This window comes from Bubalus bubalis, chromosome 6 (assembly GCF_019923935.1).
Source record: "Bubalus bubalis isolate 160015118507 breed Murrah chromosome 6, NDDB_SH_1, whole genome shotgun sequence".
NCBI lineage: Eukaryota > Metazoa > Chordata > Mammalia > Artiodactyla > Bovidae > Bubalus > Bubalus bubalis.
Genome location: NC_059162.1, coordinates 34,185,535 through 34,207,879, shown reverse-complemented (window position 1 = coordinate 34,207,879; position 22,345 = coordinate 34,185,535). Strand labels below are relative to the sequence as shown.

The 22,345-nt window shown below is 39.6% G+C and overlaps 1 protein-coding gene across 1 annotated transcript; it reads right to left on the bottom strand.

Moving 5' to 3' along the window:
- Window positions 1–680: 680 nt before the first annotated feature.
- Window positions 681–22,249, bottom strand: PSMA5 (proteasome 20S subunit alpha 5). Its single transcript, XM_006052174.3, has 9 exons — window positions 22,093–22,249; window positions 16,805–16,871; window positions 12,429–12,555; window positions 10,150–10,217; window positions 9,144–9,251; window positions 8,944–9,002; window positions 8,250–8,352; window positions 7,154–7,240; window positions 681–921 (listed from the first exon to the last, which is right to left on the bottom strand). The coding sequence occupies exons 1-9, from the start codon at window positions 22,119–22,121 to the stop codon at window positions 844–846; spliced, it is 726 nt and encodes a 241-aa protein (XP_006052236.1). The 5' UTR covers window positions 22,122–22,249; the 3' UTR covers window positions 681–843.
- Window positions 22,250–22,345: the final 96 nt, after the last annotated feature.

Below are 22,345 nucleotides of genomic sequence, written 5' to 3'. Positions count from 1 at the left end.
TCTCCTTAGATTCTTCATCTGTTAAGTATGATGTTATAAGTAAAGATACCTACTTCATATGGCCATTTTTTAGGCTCCAACAGATTGATATTTTAAATAATCTCAACCAGTCATATAATGGCAGCTCTAATGGGGGAAATTCATAGTATATTTCAAAGTCTAATGAAAACTACTTATGAATTTAATCCACTTTTGATTGCCAGCGAAACCAAGATCATGAATTCATTTCTTTTATAGTGATTGACTTCATAAAAAAAAATCTCATTCCAAATTATCTATTAAGGCACAAGAACTAGTACAACATTGTAGCTGGCTTATTCCAAGCCATCAGTGTTTGGGGGAGGAGCTCAAAACATGTTCTTTTTTATGGTCAGTTAGTAGCATCTTCTTCATATAAGGAAAGCAGCAAAAATACCCATTTACTCAAGAAAAACTACAGAAGTGAAATGGGTTCACAGTAGTATTAATATCTATTACACATGAGAAGGAGTTGGACCAGTTGGAAGTTCATCTGTCAACACCAAGGAATTGATAATAAGTTGATTCTGTTGTAGAGAGCCACTAAAACAATTTTAGAATATTCTGGTAGGATAGGGCTGTTAATACCACCATCCTCTTTGCCCCTAATATAAGCATTTTATACACAAGACTGCATTAGAAGAGAATAGTCTATTAACAAATATTTTAAATTCTTCTTTATTTCAGAACTGCCTTTATGTACAGACATCATAAAAAAATGCACATACACTGGAGATTTCCCAAGGAACTGGAGCTGGAAATAAAAGTCAAGGGCAACTAGAAGAACTGAAATTGTCCCCAAGAAATTCTATGGATCACACTTCCTTAAATGTCCTTGATAACCTCTTCAAGTTCTTCCTTTGTGAACATGTGGAAATTCTGGCCAGGCTGCACTGTGGCTAGCTGGAAAGAAAACAGAGAAGGGTTAATAAACTGGGCTCGATTACCTGCTTTAGTCCTCGCATGGTCAGGAGTTGTTGGTGATGCAGCTGTCCATTAGGAACTAAGGGATCTGCTGTCCCAGGGATAGCCTTTCCAGCAGCAGGTCCCTAAAATAGCTCTCTGACTCCAAAATAAAAACTCTTATTGACTAAATTTTCTATTTTGAGGTTAACCAACCATATAACAGTTAACCAAATGCCTGGTGTCATTGTCACTTCTTGAGATTACTTCAACAAGGATCACAAAAGCAGCAGTAAATTGGGGTCAGAAAGTTTTTCTGTTGAAGATTTCTTTGGACAGGTTAGATTCTGAAATAGACAAGCATATTCACACACTTGCAAGTTGAGCTTGTGTATGACCCTGGGATACTTGGACACCCTGTGCCTCAATTTATATTGGGATAATGGAGATAATAATAAGAATAGCACCTAACTGATATGATTGCTGCTGTTGTTCAGTTGCCAAGTCGTGTCCGACTATGTGTCAATCCATGTAAAATGCTTAGAACAGTGCTTAAAACATTATAATAAGCAACACCTAACTATTATTGTTGGGTACTATTTTCTATAAAATTGTCTATATGCTAACTTAGTAAGAAAAAGGTTTGTTTTGTTCTTTGAAAGGACTGGCTATGAAAAGATCCCATTAACACTGACAATAGGAAATCAGCTGTGACTCAAGGTATTTGTAAAATCCAGCAGTCAAGGTTACAACATATTTAAGCAATATAAGACTAGGGGCAGAAGATGGTTAGTTTCAAATTTAACCAAATCCCCAGGTTTCCCATCATCTCTACTGACAACACAGTCCCATGTTTTAGGGCAATACCGAGGAGTAGGGGCAACTTCATTTTTGCCTTCAGCTTTTGTGTTTGTTTGAGATGTCATTTCCTTATATTTTATTTTTTAACTTTAAAATTAAACATAGTAGGGCATTTTTTGAGTAATATTCTCTACTAGTATTTAGTATAATTTGAAAACTGCCAAAATCAGCCCATCCAGTTCCATGATATGAACATGAAACTCTGCCTCAACTACAGGTAAAATTTAGAAAAAGACTATGACTGCACATCTCAAAACACCTGAAGATCTAATCTAGGGACAAACTAAAAAAACCCTGCAGTCTCCACTAGATTCTCCTAAAAGATCTATCCAAGTACCTGAAATGTCAGAAGAGTCCCAAACACATTTGTAAAATATATGTCAAATAATTTATTGATGTCCATATAGACCATAAGTTCTATTTCAAGGAAATTAAAATATATAAACACTTCCCTTAAGGACATGAGGACAGAGAGATACAAAGTCAATAAACCAGAGGAAGAGTGAGGGGCTAGAGTTTTTGTCAAGTCACCAATGGCTCACAAGCTAGTCCTCCTAAACCATTACAAGGGCTAAAAACCAGAAACTGGGTAATCCTGAATTAGAATAGTCTCGTAAAACCAGGCTGCAAATCAATACTAATAGGACTTAAACCAAATACTGCTTTCAGAAAGGTACTCATCAGTAGATGAGCAAAAATAATCCCTTGCATTTACATAATGATACATTTATTTGCATAATGAATATGAAAGCTACTTTTCTATTCACCTCACTTTCAAAAAACCTCTGTGAGGTAGATAAAAGAGTTATTTTCTTTTCCTGATGTGATCAATAATTAACTGCTAAGCACCTGTGTACAAGTTATGGTTGTACAAGGCACTACAGATCCAAAGATAAAGTCTGTCACTAAGGGTTATAGAGGCCAAATGCTTTTAATGTCAGATAAGGGTTGTAACAGAGCCTGGCACACAGAGAAAGGGACAAAGGAGTAATCTAGAGAGTCCAGGAAGGCTTCAAGGACAGCAATCTTAAGTAGCAGAGGGCAGGCTGAATATGCAAATACATAAAAGCATGAAACAAGATGATGTATTTGCAAAAAAAACAGAATTATTGAAAATAATTCTGAATGGCTAGAGCAGAGGTTGCATATGAGATGAGACAAAATGGAGAGTACTAGGAATGAGAGCTCAGAGACACAGTATATTAAAGTGGTTAAAAGCACACATCCCCAAATAAGGCCCCAAAATGACAAGTTTTAGAAGTGTTGAAAATTTGAAGTGTCTGCTTCAGAAAAAGTCATATAGTAAGTCCTAAAAATGACCATGAAATCTGATAAGAGGAGTATGTTAACAAGGGACAGTCTCGAAAATAACAGAAACCAACAGCAGTGATTGAGGAATAAATGAGAGATGAGGCAGTTCAAACCCTGATCCCACCATTTACCAATGCTATTACTCTGGGCAAGGTCCTACCTTCTCAAAGACTAAGTTTCTTCCTCTGTAAAATGGAAATAGGAACACCTATCCCATAGGGCTACTGTGAGGATTTAAAGATAATTGCATGTAAAATTGTTTTTTTTTTTTTCTTTGCTTGTGCATGGGTACTCAGTCATGTCTGACTCTTTGCAATCCCATGGGCTTAGCCCACCAGGCTCCTCTGTCCATGGGATTATCGCAGCATGAATAACAGAGTGGGTATCCATTTCCTCCTCCAGAGGATCTTCCTGACCCAGGGATTGAACTGCATCTCCTGTATTGGCATGCAGATTCTTTACCACCGAGGAAGCCCTGGAACCAGCACACTTGCTATTTAACCTTCCGACGTATGCTCAGTTGCATCCCATTCTTTGTGACCCCATGGACTCCCACCTGCCAGGCTCCTCTATCCATGGAAACTTCCAGGCAAGCATACTGGAGAGGGTTGCCATTCCCTTTTCCAGGGGATCTTCCTGACCCAAGGATTGAACCTGTGCCTCTTGCATCTCTTGCTTGTAAGATTAGCAATTTTTAATTGATGTAATGATAATTTCAGGTAAAATTAACCTAACAGGTTAAACATATACCTTAAGAGGTAGTGAATTATTGTGACAGGAAAAGAAGTTTGGAATTTATCTTGCAGACAATAAGAGTCACAAAAAGACTTTTTTAGCAGCTGGCTGCCCATATGTGTGTGCTGTACTCAGTCATATCCAACTCTTTTGTGACCCTATGGACTGTAGCCCTCAGGCTCCATGAGATTTTTCAGGCAAGAATATTGGATTGAGTTGCCATTTTCTCCTCCAGGGTATCTTCCCAAGCGAGGGATTGAACCAGTGTCTTCTGCATCTCCCATATTGGCAGATGGATTCTTTACCACTAAGCCACCTGGGAATCCCCCTAGAAAAGACTTTTTTAAAGTGAAGAACAATCAAGATTAGCTACACAATTCAGAAAATCCACTTCAGTAGCACAATGAAGTAGCAGGGGAAATGGAATGAAAACGAGGAGGGCAAGGCTAGAAGCAGGAAGACCAGTTAGGAAATCTCTGAGAATATACAAGGCAGCAGAAAAACGAGAGACTGAACAAGAGAAGGCCCTGGGAGAAGGGATGAAGAAGAGGCACTGATGTGAGAGTTATTTAAGGAGGCAAAGGCACAAATCAGTGAAGACAAAGGGAGGTCAATGTCTTCAAGGTTTCTGCTGTGAATGACAGGTACACTAAAGGTGTCATCTTGTCATTTTTCAGGATTAGAAATATGAGAAGAGGAAATGGTTTTCAGGAAAAACGACAAGTTTTAGAAGTGTCGAAAATTTGAGGTGTCTGCTTCAGAAAAAGTCATATAGTAAGTCTTAAAAATGACCATGAATCTGATAAGAGGAGTATGTTAGCAAGAGACAGTCTCGAAAATAACAGAAACCAATGGCAGGGATTGAGGAATAAATGAGAGGTGAGGCAGTGAGGACGATGAATACAGATTCATCGTCTAGCAATTAAAGGTTAAAAAAGACAATTAATAGCAATAAAATGTAACAGGCTCTTGAATCTCAAAATTATGAAGCTAAGTGAAAGCAGTGAGACACAAAAAGAAAACACACTGTAGATCCACTTATAAGAAATTCTAGAAGATGCACAGCAAACCGATAGTGACAAAAAGCAGGTCAGTAACTAAAAAGGGGCATTAAGGGAACTTTTGGGGATGACAGAAATGTTCTGTATTTTGATTGTGGTGGTAGACACAAGGGTAATTCACTTGTCAAAATTCACTGAACTGTAAACTTAAAATAAGTGTCCATTATAGCATGTACATTATACCTCAACAAAGTTGATCTTTCAAAAAGGATACTAGGTAGAGAGAGAGGCTGACAAAGCTAAGTTTAATTTTTTTATTTTTCTAGAGAAAGATTCATTGGAAAAGACCCTGATGCTGGGAAAGATTGAGGGCAGGAGAAGAAGGGAGTAACAGAGGATGAGATGGTTGGATAGCATCACCGTCTCAATGAACATGAGTCTGAGCAAACTCTGGAGGTAGTAATGGACAGGGAAGCCTGGCATGCTACAGTCCACAAAGAGTTAGACATGGCTTAATGACTCAACAACAAGTTATAAACATAATTGAGAAACTGAGGACAAATACCTGTTCTAATAGGTTTGGTTGAAAATTGGTGATGGGAAGAGAAAGACAATGGAATAACCAAGATAACGTTTTCAAGGGAATGTCAATCCAAATTTAAGCTGGGAGGAACTTTTATAAATTATTATTAACTGCATTATGCATTTCAGAATCAAGAATGTCCCACTGAGCCTATAACTCAACAATAAAAAGCCAAATGACCCACATTAAAAATGGGCAAAGGACTTGAACAGACATTTCTCTAGAGAAAATAAGGGGCTTCCCAGGTGGCTCAATGGTAAAGAATCCAAGCAAGCCAAATGCCCCCCAACACCCACATCCCAACTCTTCTCAGATCGTCCCACCTTTAAGCCAGCCCCTTGTCCTGGCATCCAATTTTGCCCCTTTCCCTGCAGCCACAGAAGCTGGCTCTACTGGTGACAGATTGATAACAATACTCTCCATTCCTCTGCCCACAACCCGTCAGTCCTCCTTCAGAGGTTTAATTCAAATATACATTTTCTCAGTCCATAAAAAGTACAGCTGAGAAGTATCCTGGTTAAGTGCTGACTAGTTTAATTACTTATTTGTGATTCCAGCCTCAGTTGGTCTTTTAAAAGTTTTTCTGAATTAAAACATACGTACACACCATGCCTCCAAGGGTAACCACTATCCTGACTTTTTACAACAATTTGTGATTCCAGCCTTAGCCAGTATTTTAATGTGATTCAGCAATCATTTTACTCATCCCTGTCTTCTCTCTTCCCTATTGAAAACACTTTTCCAAATATTTCCCATTCTTCTTAATTTCACTGTTGCATTGACCCACCCTCAGAAGGTGATCCAACAATCACCAGGGAAATATAATCCCTCTCTCCCAATTCATTTCCGAACTTACCTTATCTTATCATTACTTCCTTTCTTCCTGTCTACTTCTTGGGATGTTAAATTAGGGCATTCCGAATCCAGTCCATGTCTCTCCAGTGTCATCTCTTATCATCTCCCCATCTTACATACATCTCACATTCCAACAATAAGACAAAATCCTCAAGGTTCCCTTTGATGCCCGATGATGGTTTACATGTGCTATCTCCTCTTCCAGAATACCATTCTCTTCTCCCTTTTCCAAACATCACTTCTTCCAGTAGCCTTTCCTAATGTCCCAGTGTAAGTTATATGTTCCCGTGTCAATCCATTCTTATTGCTATTACCCAAGTATCAACCCAAGCTGTAATTATCTGTATGTCCTCTATACCACACAGTATACTAGTAACACTTAAATTGGAACTGGACTTTGTGTCTGTATCCCTGGCATCTGGTATTCTATATAATGCTGAATCAATTCTACTTTCCAAAATGAACTCCTTCATTTGTACCATGTCTTCTCTCTCGAGAAATTTCCCATCACTAACTTCTGCTTTAAATTCTTTTAACATTTTTCCTATTCTCTTGCTTCTTTTCAGACTATAAAAGTACTTTTTGTCTTTCCGTATCCTTAAAAAGACAAAAATCCTTTTCTTTAATGCTGCCTGCTGCTGCTGACATTAATGTCTTCTTGAGAAGGCAGCATATTCTTCTTTCGTCCACTCCATCACTCCCTTTTCTTCTTTAACTCATCACACTTTGGCTGCTGCCATTACTACTTTACTAGAATTGCTTACTCAAAGGAAACCAATAATTTCTTAAGAACTGAGCATATAAAAATGTGACTGTCTTGACCTATTTAATCTTTAGCAATGAGAGCTATGACATCTGAATAAAAATCAATAAAACAGAAAAGTACCTCTATGTTAGTTGCATTCAGCTTCTCCTCCATTACTTGTTTGAGGATTATGAGTGAAGACTTGATGGCTTCTTTCAGTGTCATAGACTTGAAACAAAGAGGGTAAGAAGAGTGGCTGTTAATCGTACATAACTTCTTTCCTACACAGATCCCCCTTGTAACCCTCATCTTTCTGAAAAAATAATTCAGCAAATATTAATAAATCAAACATCTTAGTAAGTACAGTGCATTATCTGTAGAATTCAAGTAAGTGGTATATAAGTAGAGTACATTTATTCAGAGAAAAAAAGCCTTATTTTGAACCAGAATAAAGTCCCCAACTTTAATACAGTAAGTGATCTTTGAAGGACAGAGTTAAACTTCTCCAGTCCTTGTCTTTTAATTTAAAAACAAGAAAATAATGGTGATATCCTATGAATAATTCCCAAATGATCTAGAAGGTAGCCCAATGGTTTACAAAATCTGCTCTTACCCCATTTTATACTTAATTTCCTGCACATGTAAAAGCAATGCTATGAAGGGTTGTTACAAGCAGACATCCCTGTGTGAACCACCTGAATGACAAGCATAGCAGTCTTCAGCCACTACAATGAGTCACCCAAAACCAAACCTTCCCATCCCACAAAGGTAAAAAGCCCACTTGCTTGAAGAGCCAGACTAGTCAATATAAAATGCTAAGTAAAGCTATAAAAATAAAGGATAAGCAAATTGTGGTATATCTATACCGTGGTGTATCACTCATCAATAAAAAGAAACTATTGAAATGTTCAAGAACATGAACATATCTCAAAAACAGTATGTTGAACAAAATGCAGACACAAAAATACAAACTGTACGGCTGTATTTATAAAAAGGCCAGACAAAACTAATCTACAATGGCAAATGCGGCTGAAAGGGAGGGAGAGACTGACCGGAGAGGAGGCAAGCATTTGGGGATGGGATGATGGAAGTGTTCTATATTTTAAGTGGTGATTACCAGGGTATATACAATCATCAAAATTCACAGATATGAACTCTCAGGTCTGTACATTTTATTGTATGTAAATTCTACCCTGATTTTAAAAATAATAATGAAGGCATGAGAATGCTTAATTACCTTGTGGTAAACTTCTTGCAAGGAGCTCTGGGCACCCTCTGAAGCAGAGCCAATTGCTCGAGCATCACACTGTACAAAGGTTCCAGATGGGTCCATGTGAAACCTGCAACACCACCAAAAAGAAGAGGATAAAAATGCTTAAGAAATGGTGATATTTCCCATTACAAACATCTCTCTAAAAAAATATAAATGCTTGGCCCTGCAGCCAGGAAATACCAAGGCATACGTCCAAAAGACGTTCCATGGCTGGAGAAATCAGATCTTTTAAAAAGTGTTTAAGAAAACAAATAATAATTTCCTCTGGGATTTAGAGAAGTACATATAAATATACTCTATACATACAGTATATATAAATATGACACTTATGTATGACTATCCAAATACCATTTGAGGATAAGGATCAAATCAATATTCGAAAGCAAGGCTCTAAAACATATCTTGACTACAGTAACAAAGTTACTTCTCCTTTCTTTCCAGAAGTAGCACTGGTTCCAATAGGGGTGCTCTTCATAAAATCCCCAAATTTGTCTTTGTGTAAGCAGCCCAGAATCACTTGACTTTATAGAATTAGAAGGCCTTCATTTTTACAACTCTATAATAATCTTTCTCAGTTGATAAACAACCAATCCCATCCCAAATGATAAAAAAGTCTCCCGAAAAGGAATCAGGAGAAAAATGGCAAAACGGTACTTACAGTTGGGGTCCTTTTTCATCAACTCCTCCAAATAACAGTGCTACTCCAAAGGGACGGGACTAGAACCACAAATCAGAAGATACTAAGGTGAACAGCAGTGAAGTAAGAGGGCAAGAAGACCAGGGAAAGACATGCTCCGAGGACAGACACCCTAAGTCCCACAGGACAGCAAGACAGCTTGGCACAATCACCACACTCACCATGGCACCTGGGTCTGCGTCTTCTTCTCCAAACTGGAGCGCCAGATTCGACACAGCCTGAGTCACACTCTCCACAGTCATGGTCTCATTGTAGGTGAACCAATGGTTCTAAAAGAAGAGCAATGCATGGTCTGCCTTTCACAAGAAGGGCATTAAAAGTAGCCCACCATCTCACTACACACATCCCTTTGAACTGTGGTTAAAAACTGAAGGCTCAAGCTCGGGTGTGTTTTCCTTAACACTAAACTCAAATGTTTGGGACTGCATGAGAGAAAGAGGAATAGCTCTGGAAATAAAGTTATACCAAAAGGACTCTGGGCAATGATGGCTAGAGGATAGCTCCCTTGAAAAACCGCTAACCCCTCAAAGAACCAAATTTAGTCTCTTCACAAAGTAAAAGTTAATAGCTGAGTGCCACTTTCCCTCAAAGATTCTATTTTATTATTCTGCTGGATTTTAAACTGAATGACTTATTCTTACGTAAGTACCGACAGCAAACTTGCAAATAAGCACAAAGAATTTTTACCAATCAGGTTTTTTTTTTTTTTTTTTTGACCAGTCTACTCTGCAGGCAGCAAGAGCTCAGTTAACAAAAAAAAAAAATTAGTATTCCTATTATCACCTGGCACATATCATTACTCACCACAGGAGAGCTGTCATTTGCAAGCCTAGCAGCAAAGGGCAGGTGGGGCAAAACTCCTTTAGCTACCTCTACTCCTGCTATGGTGCTCCCACAGAAAGTCAATTAGGGAACAGAAAGCAGTGCAGCGCCTACTTTACATAAGGCAAATCAAGAAAAAGCAAGAGACTGTCAGCACTATTTACCAGGGCTTCCTTAGAGCCGCAGGCCTCAGAAAGTTACAACCAGCGGTTCTGCTCAAAATCACTCCCAAGAGCGACATCAGATTTTAACACAGATAGCGGCAGTACAGCCCAGGCAGTTGTATCATCACTAAACAAGGAACCCAAGCATCATGGTAAAAAGGAGAGTTGATGCTGATTTTACCTGTGTCTCCACTCTGGCTTTATCAATTAAAGTCTTAGCATCAGCAATTAGCCCACTCATGGCACAACCTGCAATGTAAAAGCAACAGTGACCCAGTAAGCCAAATCCTTGTAGAACTCTTTCATCCACTCAGGAAATAACTGAAATTTTGGAGTGAAACCACGGCAGCCAGGCAGCAATCCCACAGCACTATACCCACAAGATTAAATGAGCAAGTATCTGCACTGAACACAAGTATAGTTATATCACTAACAAAAACCATCCACAGTGACACAGAAGTCCAGCTATTAAGAGAGGAGACAGAGAAGGACAGCTAATCAAACATGAATTGTCATATTTACATACTCAAACATTCCTTTAGCACTCTTGGTAGCCCATGCAAGCACTAACACTCCAATAGGAAAAATAAGGGAAAAAAAATGTTAAATAACTATCTCACTATGAGCTACAGTGGAACACCCTAAAGTAAAATAAAAAATCTCATTTCCTGGCCAAACACCAACTAGTTACAGTAGAGATGGCCCAGGAAGCCAAGATTATGGCTATTACTTAACATGTCATGACTCAAATCCAAATTTCCAGCCTAGGTCTCACTCCCACAGTTCAGACCTATAAAGCCAAATGACTCCCTTAATATATCTGCATGGAGAGACCACAGATTCAACTCATTCCCCTACTTGACTCCATCTTCTTCCCTGGCCCTCATAACCAATCAAAAATCCCAAATTCTATCGATCACTATCTGATTAGCCTGTCTGGTATTAATCCTTACCTCGCCGATGTCCGGCCACTTCCTTGGCTAAAGCCTTCCTCATCTCTTTATTCAGACTGTGAAAAAATTTTTTGACCTGGTCTCCCCGCCTTCAGTTTCAGTCCCGTTCACTCTACCTTCAACACTACTGTCAGAATGGTTTTTCTAAAATCCTAATCTGATCATATCACCTCAGTGCATACAATCTTTGATGTCAATGCAAAAGGATCAAGTTTAAGCTCTTTCATATGGTAAAAAGGACACTCTTTGATCCCAGACTCATTTCTTACCATGTTATACCTCCCAGTCATCCCAAATTGCCGGTGCCAGGGTATTTTATATTTTACACCATCACAGGTTTGCTCTTTTCTATACCCTCTGATCACAAAGCTCTCCCCTGCTACACCCAGACACTTACTTGCTTGGTAAACATCTCCTTATCCTTTAGAATTCAGCTCGGCTCAAGCCTCACCTTTATGGAATTATGTTCTGAAAGCCTCACTACCACAGGCCCCAGGCAAAACTAAGTATTTCCCCTCAGAAAGACTAAGCATATGCCACAGTCTTTCTTAATATCTACATCACTTAATTACATTGACTTATTTACATGTTTATCTCTGTGATTAAACTGCATGCTCCTAGAACACAAAGGACTATGTCTATGTCTCTTTTCTGTGTCCCGGGTGTTTAGCACAAAGTCTGACACATAGTAGATTGTCAGTTTGTTGAATGAAGTGACCCTGACCTACCTCCAAAAGGTATACGAGATGGCTTGAGATAGACACAATGTTCTAATCCTTAAAGACTAAATCTCAGTTTCTGTATCTACGAAAGAGATAGTGTCAAGCTTCCTTCGTCACCATGGCATTTGGTTCTGATGTCTTCACGCAATTATTTTATCAATGTTTCATTAATTAGATGAATAGATAGGTTAAGAAAATATGGGCAGTCAACTAAAATGCCATGCTATAAATAAGTAGAACTACTCCTTATGTTACAATGATGCCAGAAGCTACAGGACGGGAATTTATCAGAGACCCAAAAGGGGGGGAAGGGAAGGCAGGGGGAGATAGAATAAAATGATAAATCTGAAAACGAAGGAAGAGTAGCGATCTGGGTCAGTCTATTATCTTTATACTCTCTGCACCTTAGTCACTCTGAAGATCTTTAAGAATTTCTCTTTTCTCAGTGGACACCCCTAGCTTCCCACACGATAATTCTGCTCCAGGTGGCCTCCTAATGTTATACATCCATGAAGACCCAGCCATCATAGGGAACTGGCCTATGATTCAACTTTTACATATTTCAATAACCATCACATTTGCAAAGTCTAAATTTGAGGGAGAAGAACTTCTGGGAGTAGGTGAATCCTACAACTGCTTCCTGCTACCGATGTTATGCACAATGGCCTGGAAAGCAACAGCTAACAAGGGAATAAGATGTTCACCTAATGAACCTCCCTTGGAACATCAAAGAAGACTGATGAACTCAGCAACATCCTACAGAACAATCTTCCCCTACTTCTTACCTATGTGAGCATCAATCTCTACAATTTTCTCAATGCTGCTGGGCTCCATGAGTGGAGAGGTAATTCTCTTCTCCACAGCTAGGCATACACCCTCTGATGTCTGGATCCCGATGGCTGTGGAACCAAGCTAAAGAAAAACAGGTTATGTTATCATGGAGAAGTCAAAGAATAGTCTCATCTACTCACCAGAAATCTCTCTGTATATCTTCACAGGATAGAAGCTTCAATCAGCCATATCTAGTACACGGAGAGAACAGGAGTCCCCTAATATTCCTGTCAGTGGCAAGACCATTGATTTACAGAATTCTGTGCTTGTAAAGGGGAAGTTCAATAGGTCTTCAAAATGTCTGGAAAACAATCAACTCTAGTGCCAATTTTTTGGAGAGGGGCAGGTTCTAAAGTCCTAAACATAGTGGATGAGAAATAATACAACTAATGTTTCTTTTGGACTTGGTATCTTTTTACCTCTGCTACCTTGAATTATCCCAAAAGGTGATATCCCTCAAATCTATGTGACCTCCAGAAAAAAAATTTTACTTAAAAAAATTTTTAAAAAAGGAACGAAAGAAAAATCACCAACAACATAAAAATCTCTCTCAAGGTCACTAGCAGTCTACAATATAGCTTGATTTCATCCCTCCAGCTGCACAACACCATCCTGGTCACCCACCCTTTATCTCACATCTGCAAAATGGGGATAATAATAACAATATCTATACATCAAGAAGGGTAAACACACTAATACATAAAATACTTAAAATGGCAACTTGCACATAATAAACGAGTAACAGATGTTAGCTGCTTTATGTGCCAAGATGACTTCAACATCCTCCTACTTAGTCTCCCCATCTTTAATCTCTCTCCCAATGCATTGTTCATGGGATAGCCTAACTGATACAATAATATGCTCTTCTCATTATACTTCTTCTGTGAAGAACCAATGTCTCCCTATACTGCCTACACATAAAATCCAAGCAAGCCTCCAGAGTTCTCAAAACCTAATCATACTTTTCTCTTCCAACTTTATTACGCATTATCCTCTAACCAGATCCCCCCATTTGCAGCCAAATCCATTTTCTCATGCCATGTCATCCCCCGCATCTGCACCTCTGCCATGCCGTCACCCCTGGAATATACTCTTCCCTTTTCCAATCCAAATCCCACCCCATCATTCAAAATGTCTCCCAGGACTATATGTGCTTGCTCCTCTAAATAATCATTTTTTTTCACTTAGTTCTACAAAGCAATGACTGTCAGTGTGAGCATCAGATTCCTGGAGTCTGTTATCGCAAAGTATTTGAACGAATTTCATGAATCATTGTGCATAACATGCTTTCAACACATATGCAGACTGAATAATCATAGCTCATACATATCTGTAATATTTTTCAAACGCACAAAGTTATGACCTTATTTTTTGTTGTTGTTGAGTCACTAAGTCGTGTCCAACTTTTTGTGACCCTGTGGATGGTAGCATGCCAGGCTCCATGGGGTTGTCCAGGCAAGAATACTAGAGTGGGTTGCCATTACATTATTTAGAAGCGTTACTAAATGTATATACCTGCTTTTCATTGTACATTTTCTTAATCCATGGTACATGCATAACTGCAGGAAATGAACTGCTAAAGAATTTTATATAAAAAATGAATGCTCTTACTTCTGAGTAAAGGTGTAGACTGAATATGTACATTAGCTCCACTCCTTCCCCAAGCCTGAGGATAGGAGATTAAAGGGCTTAAGCATGAGTAGGATAAATATACTAGGACAAAGAGAAAGGCAAAGCCACAGAAACAACACAATTTTCAAGAAAGAAGGTGAGGAAGTGATAATTTACTTAGCAGACACAAGAAACCCAAATCCTCAGCTAAGTAAACAAAGTACAAAAGCAACCTGATTTATATCACAGGACCACCCCACTACAGGTGCTCAAAAAGGGAATGATGGCAACAAGGACCTCTGGGAATAGAAGTGGAACAGCTAAAAATTACAAGATTAGTACAGTGTGTGCTTAAGAAACAGATTTCCAGATCCCTTACTCCACACTTAAAGCTAGAGTGTGCTCCCTACTCCCACTCTCGCAGACGACTCTGGAAAGCATAAAATGAGGGTGTCTACATTGGAGGACACCAAGCACATTCAAAGGCAGGAGTACTACTGTCAAAACAAAGGGATTAAGTAAAAATTGACAAGCTTAATGTTACAAATCCCAGCCTTTTTCCCCTACACTGCTCTCAGAAGTGAGTAGCCAAAAATACCCTTCGGGCATGATATGAGAAGAGGGGGTTTTCTCTACAGAGTTTTCAAATTTTCTGATCCAAATCTACATTAAGAAATATATTCTACAACATGACCAAAATGTACAAATAGATACAAAGAAACAAATATAATAGAAACAAAGTTTCATGAAAAAAAGAGAAGAAATCAACAACACTATGGGCCTGAAATCCATTGCTCCATTCCACTTAAAAAGAGAGATGCTCCTACTACCTGCTAAACTGACCCAATGCTCACTAATTCAAGATCTGCAGTTCAAAAAAATGGGGGAAAAAAAAAATCTAAAGAAAAAAAATTTTTTTAATCCTTGAAGAATTAAAGGGTTCTTAATTCTTTAATAAAGCAGACATGAGAAATCCAAATCCTAAGCTAAGTAAAGAAAGTCCAGAAGCAACCTGATTTATATCATATCATTTTAAGGATAAAATAATAAAACAATGCAAGAGAGAGTTAAAGGAAGATACCAACAGAAGATCCTAAATGTATAGCTATGCCGCAGGCCCAGAGAATCAGTCAGGTTGGAGCAGGTCAGAGGCTCAAAGATTTCTTTAAGAATCTTTAACGGGATACTTAATATGCCTGGGTGTTTTGAAAGGATATACATAACTTGGAGACCTTGGGGATGAATTATTGATATTTACATACTAAATCAGGCAAATTTTTGAAAAAGAATTATTAACTCCCAGGAAAACAATACTGTGAGGAAACAGAAAAACAGCTCAGGTAGCTGGTCCATCATTTTCTGCTCACTATCTATTACAATGCTTCCAACTTCACTTCTACATCTTCAACTAAGAATCTGCTTTGCCCTTTTCCAGACTATCATACAACCATTTCCCCCAATATACACTTTTTAGAAGAGGTAATTTAGAGGGAAACACAACAGTCCTCTTCAAATACGTGAGCAATTGTCTTATGGAAGAGGTTTAAACATCCTGTATGGTTCAAGGGTAAAACTAGCGCCAACTGAAAAAAATTTCATGAAGCTAGACTCTTGATTCAATACAGGATACATTTCTAAACCATTATGACCTATTTTCAAACAGAATGAGCTATCTAGTGAGAAAATATCCTGTCACTAGAACTACAAAAACAGAACCTGTTTGGGTATATAGAGGTGATTGAAACAGTGAAGAGCTGGACTAGATCAGTAATTCTCAACCCTTGCTAGGCACTAGAATCACTGAGGGAGTCCTTAAAATACTGATGCCTGGGCCTAATTCTCCTAGACCTAATTTAGATTTAAATCAGAATTTAGACTATCCACAATCCAACAAAAAGAAGATTCCACAAAACTAAATTTCAGTATACAGTTTACTTTCTAACTAATTTTTTGAAAACTGGTTTGAACTATTCAATTTTGTTGTTAGATTACAGAATACATCTCTTATTCAGTCCCAAAAGTATCTAGTACAAATTGACAAATTTACCAACAAGAATACAGGTGATCAGTTAAATAATTTGTTCAAGATTACAAAATATCTCGCAGGTGCTAACTCGGGAATTCTATACCCCTCATCCCACTCCAGTACTCTTGCCTGGAAAATCCCATGGACAGAGGAGCCGGGTAGGCTGCAGTTCACGGGGCTGCTAAGAGTCGGACACGACTGAGTGACTTCACTTTCACTCTTCACTTTCATGCATTGGAGAAGGAAATGGCAACCCACTCCAGTGTTCTTACCTGGAGAATCCCAGGGACGGGGGAGCCTGGTGGGCTGCCGTCTATGGAGTCACACAGAGTCAGACACGACTAAAGCAACTTAGCAGCAGCAGCAGCTTTTTATAGTTAAGAACATTACAAACACAAATATGTCCTTCCAACCCCACTAAGAAAAAGCTACTTACATAACTGTGAAGCAGTTATTTGTTTAAAAAGCTTTCAAATAGTTGGGACTGAATCTGTTATATAAAAATGGTTAATTGTGCCCAACACTGTAAATCAACTATACTTCAGTTAAAATATTTTTATGGTTAACTGTGATTGATCAAAGGGAGATAAAGAACATTTTCAAAAGAAATTATTTAAATACATTTACTCCAAATGCTCTGCCAGCAAAGCATTAAACATGAACTTTCAAAACCCATCCCACTTGATACTATACCTTGATAGCCTCAATGGCATATTCAACTTGAAATAATCTTCCTTCAGGAGAAAAAGTATTCACACCCCTATAATTAAAAAAAAAAAAGGTATTAAAATTTTCAGAGAAAAGAAAAAACAAAAACAAAAACGTAGAGACATTAAACTCAAGTTCCCTGACATCTAGCTCAGATGTGCATATTGTCATTATTCTCTTTTAACCACAACAATCTTCTGTTTTTTAGGTACATTAACAGTTTTTCAAGAGAATGGAACCTATACACAGAACACCTCTGTCCCACTCCCAGAGTATCTTCAAACTGATCAAATGAGAGTAGGTGACTTTCTGCCTCAAGCCTGAATCAATTTGGAATCCCTTTAGTAAATTCATGCCCCCAAACTATCAGGTAATTCTTAATAAAATGTGCATTTATTCTTATCCTCTTTCCATTATGTGCATTTGACATTTCTTTTTAGTAGAAATCAGCCACTGGGACACTTCTCTGTTTATAAGTATGAATTAGTATTGTTATCGGAACAACAGACAGATCTGTGTGGTTCCTAAAACCTAACCTGATTAATTCACTCAGTATATTATACTAATTACATGCCAGAATGCTCTTCTCCCTTAAACAATTACCAACCTTTCCTTGCTCCAGTCTGTTAGAAATTCCTTTGGAGACGAGGCAGCATAGTATTGGCTATACAAGCTTCCAGCACGTGATGGACATGAAGAATATTTGAACAAATAAAAGCAAATAGTTGTGTTCCTTGGTTTATGGAATCTGGAGTTTATAACATGTAACTATCATGATAAAGAGCAGTGTTTTCAAATTTGTTTTATCAAAAACTTTTTTTCCCCCAAAGAAATATGTGTGTGTGTATAACTCCCAAACATAAAACAGATAATAAAGGTTGATGTTTACTGCACGTCTACTATATGCCTAGCACTGTTATAATCCTAGAAATGACAACACACTTAATCTTCAAACAATCCCATGAAGTAAACTAAAGCAGATACTATTTTAGAGAAGGGGAAACTGAGATACAAAGAGATTGAGTAATTTGCTCAAAGTCACTCAGCATATAAGAACCAGAGCTGGAATGAGAATTTAGGCAATCTGACTACAGAGACAAGCTTCTATCAGGACTCAAAGGAGAATCTCACCATTCTAGCCTCTCATTTTCCCCAGAGGTGCTTTCCTTAAGGTCATTTAAAACAACATTTATGACACTAAAGAACAGTTTTTTAAAAATCACTGAGAGGGAAGTCAGGGCAGAAGATCTGGGATTAAATTCTAGTTGTGTCACCTACTAACTTTTCTTCTCTCAAATGCAAAAAAAAAAACCCATCCTGCTCTGTCACAATACAATTGGTATTGAATGGCACAGATTATGAAAGTGAAAGTTTAGTAGCTCAGTCGTGTCCGACTCTTTGCGACCCCATGGACTGTAGCCTATCAGGCTCCTTCGTCCACGGGATTTTCCAGGCAAGAGTACTGGAGTGGGTTGCCATTTCCTTCTCCAGAGGATCTTCTTGACCCAGGGATCTCCCACATCATAGGCAAATGCTTTGCAGTCTGAGCCACCAAATTACTCTGTGAATATGAATACAGTATTTTCGCTCTAATTCAGGAACTTCATCCTGGTGAAGTATTCCCATATCTTCTCTAATATGGGCTCTGCTCTTGGCCCTCTTTTCAAACTTTCCCTGGGTTATTTCATCTATGCTAAGCACTGCCGCTGCTGCTGCTAAGTCGCTTCAGTCGTGTCCAACTCTGCAACCCCAATGACAGCAGCCCACCAGGTTCCCCGTCCCTGGGATTCTCCAGGCAAGAACACTGGAGTGGGTTGCCATTTCCTTCTCCAATGCATGAAAGTGAAAAGTGAAAGTGAAGTCGCTCAGTTGTGTCCGACTCTTAGCGACCCCATGGACTGCAGCCAACCAGGCTCCTCCGTCCATGGGATTTTCCAGGCAAAAGTACTTCCAAATCTCTATTGCCAGTTTGACCTCTTTCCTTGTTAATCTGAATGTCTTATGAGTGTTTCCACATGGATATCCCATTAATACCAAACACTTAACACTTTCCAATCTGATATATCTTAAATCCAGTCATCCTTTCGAAATCAGCTCCACCTGCTGCCATTCCTACTTCATTTTTTACTTTAAAACACCTCCCACCTCCCAGTTTCCCAAGCTAGAAAGTTCTGAATGGTCTGACTTAATCCTTCCCTTTTCCCATATAGTGCATGATTGCTCAGTCTCTTCAGTCGTGTTGGACTCTGCGACCCCACAGACTGTAGCCCAACAGGCTCCTCTCTGTCTGCAGGATTTTCCAGGCAATAATACTGGAGTGGGTTGCCATTTCCTCCTCCAGGGGATCTTCCCGACCAAGGGATGAACCTCCAGCTCCTGCATGGGCAGGCAAATTCTTTACCGCTGAGCCACCTGGGAAGCCCTTGCCCATATTAACCATATGCCAAGTCATATTAATTTAAATCAGTTCCTCCCCCACAGTAACTCAACTCTCCCCTCCATTGCTCAATACCCTCATTACCTTTCACCTAACTGTAACAGCCATCTAACCGGTATTGACTCTTTCCTCTAATCCAGTCAATTAATTTCTATAAAATAAAATTATGACTATGTAACTTAAAATGATAATTAATGGCACAAAATAAGACCCAAACCCTTCAACTTCAAATTAAAAACTACCCAATACCTAGCACCAGTGTTTTTCTCTGAACTCCCCCTATTCCCATATATGTATCATATGTGCCAGAAGCCTAGAGTTTTCCCAAACATGAACTGTGGCTTTCCCATGGCCCCTCCTCTGTTCATCTTATATTCTCTGCCTCAAAACTATTGACTCTTACTGTGCATATTTATTAAATTCTTACTCCTGAACTCAGTTTAAATATCAACTCCTTCTAAAGTTTTCCATAATCCCCTTATAATATCAAATGCAACCTCTGTCATTAAAACTCCCATCGTGTTGATTTCAGCTTCTCTAATGACACGAATACATTTCTGACTTATACTGTAGTTACTTTTGTAAATAGTGGTGTATTTTTTTTTTTTTTGGCCATACCTCATAGCCTGCAGGATCTGTTCCCCAACCAGGGATCCAACCTGTGCCCTCAACAGTGAAAGCCCAGAATTCTAACCACTGGACCACCAGATAATTTTCCTGTTAAGTAGTTTTTAAAGGACAGTCTCCCATATGAGAACATGGATCTTGATTTTTGTTCACTGCTGTATGATCAGCAACTATAACAGTGCCTTGTACACAGCAAGCATTTAAGTATATTAGCTAAGCAGACTATATTTTAGGCATTCTTATGAAGATACAATGAAGAAGGAAATGGCAACCCACTCCAGTATTCTTGCCTGGAGAATCCCCTGGACAGAAGAGCCTGGTGGGCTACAGTCCATGAGGTCGCAAAGAGTCAGACATGAGTGAAGCGACTCAGCACAAACGCAGGAAGATACAAAAATGAGTAACACAAAGCAGTTAATAAAGCTGTTAAGTAAATGATCACAAAAACCTTAATAAAGGTTTTCTGATAAGGACAACAATTTCCATCATACACACCCTTACTCAAAATTGTATCACACAAAGACGATTCTCTTCAATGTTCTAGAAATAAATATCGACCAACAAAGATATTTTATAGGACGGTAGAAAAAAGTCAGTTTTAAAGCCTCACATGGAGAAGGCAATGGCACCCCACTCCAGTACTCTTGCCTGGAAAATCCCATGGATGGAGGAGCCTAGTAGGCTGCAGTTCATGGGGTTGCTAAGAGTTGGACACGACTGAGCAACTTCACTTTCACTTTTCACTTTCATGCATTGGAGAAGGAAATGGCAACCCACTCCATTGTTCTTGCCTGGAGAATCCCAGGGACTGGGGAGCCTGGTGGGCTGCCGTCTATGGGGTCGCACAGAGTCGGACACGACTGAAGTGACTTAGCAGCAGCAGCATACATCTTCTGAGTCAGTAAACAGTTTTTTTTAGAAGTAGCAGTTCTAAGTGATAAAACTTTCAACACGATCAACATATACTTGAGAAGAAATGGAGCTTCTCAAACCCATCTAATAAAGAAAAAACATCTGCTTTTCCTGGCCTCAAATATTTAAGCAACTTAATAGCTAAGTGAATCATAACTGATCAAAACAGAAACTGAAAGCAAAAATGTCTGCAGCATAAGTAGATACAATTTAATATTAACATTCCCAAGCTCTGAAAGTTTTTTCTTTTAAATAGATACAACAAACTCACAGCTTTGATTTCAAAAACAGGTTTGGTTTTCGACACACTTAAAGCAACTTCCCTTAAACTTTTTAAAAAGTCAAAAAGGCTATTTGAATCAGCATGATGACAACACTCTTGAGAATCACTCTAAATTCCAGTTCCCACAAAATCTGACTCCAGACACTGTATCTTTGCAAAGCTGAGATTTCCTTCGCTCCTCTGCAGAAACTAAACATCCCAGGACGCCCTACTACAACTCAATCAAAGGAATAGCAGCTTTATTCCTACAACTAAGAAAAGGAAAACGAGGCTGTCCTCCTAGAAAGAAAAAGGAGCTGAAATCATCAAACCCATTAGTCAGTCAGTCAGTTCAGTCGCTCAGTCGTGTCCGACTCTGTGCGACCCCACAGACGGCAGCCCACCAGGCTCCCCCGTCCCTGGGATTCTCCAGGCAAGAACAATGGAGTGGGTTGCCATTTCCTTCTCCAATGCATGAAAGTGAAAAGTTAAAGTGAAGTTGCTCAGTCGTATCCGACTCTTAGCGACTCCATGGACTGCAGCCTACCAGGCTCCTCCATCCATGGGATTTTCCAGGCAAGAGTACTGGAGTGGGGTGCCATTGCCTTCTCCGACCAAACCCATTAAGTGATCCTTAATTGCTTTTCCTTCCAGGTAGCGCGTTTAAATCTTTTAAAAGGCAGTCACACTCAGCACAAAAAGAAGGGGAGAGAGGGTGACTCCTGGCCTTCCCCGGGTTAAAGGTCAGAGTTCCGGCCCCATCAGCCTTCTTTTACGAAGCACAAAGCAGAGCTTCACGCTTCCGCACCGACTTGGGACCCAGCAGTGACTCAGCGGTAGGACAACTGAGGCCGATGGGCGCAAATCTAGCCTTGGAGAACACAGCGGACGCCTGGGGAAGGGAGGAGACCCCCCGGCTGGGCCAGAATTCGGGTTCGTGGGGTGCCCCGATGACACGGCAGAACCCAGGCCCAGACCGGGCCCCGAGTCCGCCCACCCGTTACCTGACCCCATCCTCCCCCCAGCCATACAGACCTGTCGTACTCAGACCGGGTGAGAAACATGGTAAGGGCAGGAGAAAGCGGCAGTGGCTACTCCGGGATTCTTAGAGCCAACACGAGTCCACCTGCAACTAACTCACCCACACCGCCACACTACCAGGGCCACTCTCCCAGCTGCGCGTGCGCTCGCCACTCCTTCAGCCCGCCTTCCCGTACCTGTCTCTTATTGGTTGATCGGAGTTCCCGCCGAGGTGATTGGGCCAACGAGCTAACCCGCCGGGCCTCCG